Source organism: Pinus tabuliformis, chromosome 6 (assembly GCF_031772625.1).
Source record: "Pinus tabuliformis cultivar Carrire ecotype Pingquan chromosome 6, CPIR1, whole genome shotgun sequence".
NCBI classification, from domain to species: domain Eukaryota; kingdom Viridiplantae; phylum Streptophyta; class Pinopsida; order Pinales; family Pinaceae; genus Pinus; species Pinus tabuliformis.
The window spans coordinates 1,785,299,534-1,785,306,478 of record NC_142292.1 but is presented as its reverse complement, the minus strand read 5'-3'; the positions used below and the strand labels follow the sequence as shown (position 1 = coordinate 1,785,306,478).

General features: G+C 38.2%; 1 protein-coding gene across 2 annotated transcripts; it reads right to left on the bottom strand.

Annotated features, from left to right (window-relative positions):
- Positions 1-1,128: 1,128 nt before the first annotated feature.
- LOC149266145 (CBS domain-containing protein CBSX6-like) lies at positions 1,129-3,863 on the bottom strand. 2 transcript variants are annotated; one of them, XR_016260114.1, is made up of 3 exons: positions 3,124-3,777; positions 1,987-3,026; positions 1,129-1,841 (listed from the first exon to the last, which is right to left on the bottom strand). XR_016260114.1 is itself a non-coding variant. In XM_089430076.1 (3 exons), the coding sequence occupies exons 2-3, from the start codon at positions 3,471-3,473 to the stop codon at positions 2,066-2,068; spliced, it is 1,311 nt and encodes a 436-aa protein (XP_089286202.1). In that variant the 5' UTR covers positions 3,474-3,507; positions 3,737-3,863; the 3' UTR covers positions 1,647-2,065. The 2 variants fall into 2 exon arrangements, 1 of the variants encoding a protein (XP_089286202.1); XM_089430076.1 differs by having other exon boundaries at positions 1,647-3,026; positions 3,124-3,507; positions 3,737-3,863.
- Between the last annotated feature and the right edge of the window lie 3,082 nt (positions 3,864-6,945).

The following is a 6,945-nucleotide window of genomic DNA, read 5'->3' as shown; positions in this document are numbered from 1 at the left end:
AATTATTAATAAAAATTTAATTTTTTTTATAAATAATTAAAATAATAATTATTAAAATCATTTTATAATTATTATTATTTTTTTTATAAGATTGGTAGGACCACATCTTTTAAATGGTGACTTCACATCAATGAGTGTCCAAAGAGTGTTCACATCAAAGAGTGTCAAAAATATTCACTCAAAGAGTGTCTTAACAAAACACTACTACTTATTAATTATTTTATTTATATTTATTAGTAATATTTTTAATTATTATTATTTATTAAAAATATTTAATAATATTTTTATTTATATTTATTAAAATATGAATTATTATTAACATTTTATAATAATTATTTTAATAATATTAATATTTATTATTAATATAATTATTATTTATATTATTAATTTTTAATAACATTAATATTGATTTTGATTTTTATTATTATTTCTTAATAGTAATATTGATTTTTAATATTTAATAATATTCATATTAATTTTTAATATGATATATGTCTATTAATTTATATCAACTATATTTATTTACTTCTTTATTACTTTTACTTTTTCAAATTTACATTTTATATTATAAAATATAAAATTATATTATATATAAAAATTGAATTAATAAATTTATTTATGTACTCGCATAAATAAACAATTTATTTATAGAATTGCAAAACAAAAATACCCTCTTTCTTATTCTAGACACTTGAAAACACTAGAAAACACACCACCATCGGATGGAAAATAAACAAAAAGATTTCTCTTCCATTCTCTTTTAAAGATTTCTTTTCCATTCTCTTTTCTTTTCCTCTTTTTTCAGAGAAAAATAAAGAACGTCTCTTCCATTCTATAAAAATACATTCAGAGAAAAAAAAAAATGTCTCTTCCATTCTATAAAAACTGAAAAATATAACGTGCTTTAATTTCGAACATCAAACAATTTGAGTGATTTTTAAATAATAAATTGATTGATATTTATTTATTTCTTCTAAACTTTTTTAGAACAAGACTGATGTGCAAAAAGTAAAATTAAAGATTTAAATTTCAGGACTCATTCGAATCCTACATTTGCATTAATATTTATGGTAAAATTAAAGATTTAAATTTCAGGACTCATTCGAAATCCTACATTTGCATTAATATTTAAACAACAATGTGGTTTTGATTTCAAGTCAATTTTAAAACTTGGTACCATTGAATTTTTAGACAAACTTTTCGTTTCTGTGTACAACATCTCTGCATATGATTCCCTCAGAGATTTAGACAAACTTTTCGTTTCTGTGTACAACATCTCTGCATATGATTCCCTCAGAGATTTACTTCACCTGCTTCATGGTACAGTAGAGCTTCCATACTGGTGGAAATAGTCTTGCAATCATTAAATACAGAGATGGGATAATATTTATACAGACATCAAATATGATTGAAAACATGGAATACTCTGTTCTTGATTGTACTTCACCTGCTTCATGGTACAGTAGAGCTTCCATACTGGTGGAAATAGTCTTTCAATCATTAAATACAGAGATGGGATAATATTTATACAGACATCAAATATGATTGAAAACATGGAATACTCTGTTCTTGATTCCAAATCCACTCAAATTTGACTGAAAACATGGAATACTCTGCGTTCTTGATTGTAACGTCCCCCATCCCAATTAATACCTCAAAAGAGACCTGCAATGTAGCAGATCAATCAGAAAACATGGAATACTCTGTTCTTGATTGTAAAGTCTCCCATCCCAGTTAATAATTAAAAAGAGACCTGCAATGTAGCAGATCAATCGGAAAACATGGAATACTCTGTTCTTCAATGCAAAGTCTCCCATCCCAGTTTATACCTCAAAAAAGACCTGCAATGTGGCAGATCAATCCAAAATCTGTAAAAAGAAACAAGAAACACGCATTTTGAAGGAAGCAGATTTTTTTTTACAAAAGAATCCAACAGTTCCCAAGGAAGTAGAGTATGAAATGCAACAACCGTGGAAATGTACAAACCAAAGGCTAAATAGAAAATGCTATAACCCCAATTTTGGGACTTCAACCCTAGAAGAAATGAAAGTTTCGGTTGTCAGTATCAGTTTGTTGCAGAATTGAGTAGGAGGTTGGAAGGCTTTGTGACAGCAGCGAGGATGTCAACATACGAAATAATTCCCACCAGACATTCATAATCTTCTTCCTCTTTCTCGTCTTTCTTATGCTCGGTCACCCAGACGTGCGTGGCGCGATGGGCCAGCATCTGTGTCATCACGGCGGCCAGAGAATTCCAAGGCCTGCAGGTCAATGGGGAGCGTCGACCCCTGTGTGATCGAGAGCTTGTGCCTTTCTCCGATGGACCACCGTTTTCGAAATAGAGATTCATGAAATCCCGGCATTTCATTGAGAACCTTCTTGTCGGGTCCCTCGGCTTCTCTGTGTCCAAGCACTCTTCCTTGACCGTCGTCAGCGGCAGCGCGGCTTGGTGCCCCGAATTGGATTTCTTGATTTGCTCAGAGGACCTTACCAGGGTTAAATTATTGAGCGGCACTATCTCTTCGACCCCCATGGCGAATTCTCCGGCGCTTAGGTTCGCCAGGGCCCAGCCGGCCGACACGTGGTCGCTTTTCCAGAGCTTGAATGCCGAGATGTCGCCCAGGATCCGTAGGTTTCCACTTCCTTCGTCATCGTTGCTCCGTTCAACCACGGCTACGGCCGGGGGATCGTGGCCTAGGGTTTGTAGGGCTTCACGGGCAGGCGATCGGCTATCAACGGTGAAAACTTCGCTGTTCACGGCTCCTAGGGTTTCGATTGTTGTGAGGGGAAGAGGCGCGAGGGCTCCGAGGCATCCAACAAGGAATCGCACCACATCTTCTCTGGAAAGACAGCAGAGATTATCAGTCGGGGTTATGGACGTCTCCTCGCCGTTGCCAAATGGGGGTTTCAGCCATTTGCCATGGTAAAGAATGGAGAATTTCTTGCTCATAACCCTCCACCCCGCGGGCCGTGGTACCAGAAGACGCCTCACGCCCTGCTTCATTATTTCCAACGCATCCACCAGTCTGTCACAGGTCATGAAATTAAATCAAGAAAATTCCCAAATGTCCAGGAAACCCTAAAGAAACACAAATTGTCCTTTTCTTTTTGCTTCGGCTTTACCTGGTTGCCGGATCGACCTGTCTAAGGAGCGAATTGTCGGGGACGACGATTTGCGACACTGGGATATTCAATGCGGCGTCGGGGTCCATTAGGCTCGATTCAGTGGAAAGATGAGCAACGATGTCCAGAGCATTCAGAATGCCGAGGAAACGCTCCTGCCGGGCGTCCGCAGATTCGGGGGTTTTCTGGAGATGCGGCGGCCTTCGCTTCCAGACGGGGATTCCACATTCCGTGCACTCACGGAGAGCTACGATTGCCTCAGCCACGCTCGCGCTGTCCGGGAACTCGATCAGCTCCGGCTTGCCTACTGTCAGATCTCCAGCTACGTGGTAGAAAAACACGGCCGCCATGGCAGCAGAGGCCCTTTAATTTGATTCCCTGACCCTGTATTCAATCAATCAATCCGCTGTTCAATCGATTTTATTTAGCAATGTCTGACTGGAAATGCAATCGATTTTATTTAGCAATATCTGACTGTAAATGCAATCGATTTTATCTGACGATATCTTTCCGGAAAAACAGAGGTTGCCCCTCCAACCCGCTTTTGGCTCCTGCAATGATTGAGCACGCGCGCAATATATCAATGGATGGATAAGATAAGTTTCGCGCTTACCAGAAGCCGAAACAGAGTGGGAGTTGGTTTCAGTGGATCTTGATATTGAGCTGAGGCTGACCAAGAAATAAATAACACAGTCAACTTTGCCAAAAATAGCTAGATCTTTCTGTCCAATAATAGATCATTGTTTTAGTGTAATAATAACAGGTGACTCAAACATGTTATTGTCTTATTATTTTAAAAAATCATGGTTTTATTAATTTTTTATTCTAATAATTTAATTTATTGTCTTATTATTTTAAAAAATCATGGTTTTATTAATTTTTTATTCTAATAATTTAATTTATATAAATAAAAGTATTTAGGATGGTATAACACATTATTATAATTTTTTGAAATTATTATTATTGTTGTTTGTGTTTGGCTAAGAGTTCGTCTTCATGACGTAACCAAATTGATTGACTATCTAAGACCTAGAAGCATCTCATACGAGTGAAAGTCTGCCCCCTTACAAATTACTAGTATTCCACATGGCATGATTTTCCTTGATTAACAGTGATTCCGCATGGCATGATTTTCCTTGAATAACAGTTATTCGACATGGCATGATTTTGTTTGAATAACAGGGAATTCCACATGACAGGATTTTTCTTCAATAACAAGAATTCCACATGACAGGATTTTTCTTCAATAACAATAATGAGTCAGTATGCATTTGTGGATAGGGAATTCCACATGACAGGATTTTCCTTCAATAACAATAATGAGTCAGTGTGCATTTGTGGATAGTAGTGAATGATAGTTTTCCGCATTACTGGTTTGACAATTGAGTTATAATAGATTTGGTCACTATGAGAGAACATACTATTATAATTAAAATGAGAAAAATTAGTCATCTCAAAGATTTTCAAAATTTTTAATTTTTTACAAATTCAATTGTGGTAACTTTTATAAATTTTTACAAATTCAATTTTTACAGAGTGTTCATCCACTTCAGTCTCATTGACAAATTAGGCCTGCCGAAGCTGTCTGTGGAGAATGTCATGATCTCTGATCACTTCCCCATTCTCTTATCTTGGCCTGACAAGATCTTCAGAAGAGGCTACTCTTTTAAGTTCGACAACAGCCTCCTTCTTGACCCTGTCTTCAATCTTTTTATTCAAAATGCATGGGAAGAAATCAAGGACAGGGAAAAAACAAAATTCATTTTTTCCTCTTTCAGGGAAAAACTATCCGAGCTCAGGGATATGGTGAAAAAATGGCAATACCAAAAACACCAGGAAGACAAGGCGGACCTAAAACGGGTTCAACAGGAACTGGAGTCCATTATGGAATCCACTGACTTCTCCTCCTGCTCTCTTGAAAGGAAAAGCCGCATCAGAACTCTGGAGAATAGAAGATACTGCTTATTAAAACAGGAAGAAGAAAAATGGAGGCTCAAAAGCCGCGCCATTTGGCTTGAACAGGGTGACAAAAACACAAAATTCTTCCATAAGTTTGCCAATGCAAGAAGAGAGAGGAACTTTATTTGGAAAATAAAGGATGACCAGGGGAATGAGGCTGTCTCGTAGGAGGATATCACGCGGCACGCGGTAAGTTTTTTCAAAAAGCAGTATAGCAGATCAAATGATATTTCTTTTAGTGATATAAGATGGGGGATAGACCTGATGCCAGTGATGTTTGATCATGATATGAATGAGGATATTTTCCGTCCTGTTGATGAGAATGAACTCCTCGAAGCCATGAAATCCTTCAAAAAGGATAAAGCCCCTGGGTCGGATGATTGGACTATTGATTTCCTTACTCACTTCTTTGACCTTTTTAAAAGAGATCTGCTAAGCATGGTCCAGGCCTCCAGGCTATCTGGTCAAATCCACAGCCTATCCTCCTCCACTCTCATTGCTCTCATTCCCAAGAAGGATGAGCCTAAATCCTTCCTTGATTTCTGCCCTATCTCGCTCTGCAACATCTCTTTCAAGATCATCACAAAAATCATTGCTCTTAGAATAAAGGGAACTCTGGCCCATTATCTATCTCCAAACCAGCATGCATTCCTAAAGGGACGGAACATCCATGACGCAGTGGCCACCACTCAGGAATGTCTCCATTCCATTTCTGTCAACAACTCCAAATCAGTCATCCTGAAGATTGACCTGCAGCGGGCTTTCGATGTTATTGATTGGGGGTATCTTCAATGCCTCCTTGCCAAAATTGGATTGTCTCCTGCAGTCATCCGTTGGATTATGGGATGCATTGAAAATGTTAACTATGCTATATTGGTGAATGGTCGCCCTTCCCCTTTCTTCCAGGCTGAAAGGGGCCTTCGGCAAGGATGCCCTCTGTCTCCCCTTCTCTTTATCCTTGCTATTGATGCCATGAGTCTTCATATCAATCGTGCTGTGGCACTGAAAGAATACTTTCCGATAAGGATCTGCAAGAATATCAATATATCGCATAACCTCTTTGTCGACGATGTACTCTTATTTGCTATGCTTTCAAAGGCTACATGGTTGTGCATAAAATCCATCCTTGACCGTTTTCACAAAGCTTCTGGGCTTGCCATCAACAAAGCTAAATCAATTCTCTACCATAATGGCTCTGATGAGGACCTGATTCTCTGGATATCCCAGCTCTTCGAAATTCAGTCCAAACCTCTATCGGATGGCATCAAGTATCTTGGGTTTCGATTAAAAGCTCGTTCCTACAAGTTGGCGGACTGGCGTTGGCTTGTCGACCGTTTTCTCAATAAGATTGCTCTCTGGAGTTTCCGCTCCCTCTCTTTAGGTGGCAGGATTGTGCTCGTCAAATCGGTTTTATCCCAGCTCTCAGTTTTCTGGGGTCACCTCTTCCTCCTCCCGGCAAGTATTATCCAAGCTATCAACAGGATTATATCCAGCTTTATTTGGGGAGCCAAGGCCGATCATAGGAAAATTCATCTTGCAAAGCTGGACCTTCTCACATTACCAAAAAATTTTGATGGTCGGTGTCTTCTAAACATTAAGACTTTTGGGATTGCTCTTCTCTGTAAATCCCTTTGGAGGGGTATTTTTGGTTCCAACCCATGGAGCGACATCATTCGACAGAAATATCAAAGAGGAAGAGGCATTGAATTCTGGTTCAGATTTGATTCTATTGGCATTCAACAGGGCTCCGCCATATGGCTCAGTTTCAGAAGGGTCCAACGATACTTTCTCAGGAATCTTAAATGGAAAATCTACACAGGCAGAAAGATTCTCATTGGCCTGGACTCCTTTGCTGGATTCAGG

Excerpts from the sequence above, each read along its gene's own strand:
- LOC149266145 (XM_089430076.1), bottom strand. The coding sequence starts at position 3,473 with ATGGCGGCCGTGTTTTTCTACCACGTAGCTGGAGATCTGACAGTAGGC. Across the intron at positions 3,027-3,123 it reads CAGGTCGATCCGGCAACCAG|ACTGGTGGATGCGTTGGAAA; the intron begins GTAAAGCCGAAG and ends GACCTGTGACAG.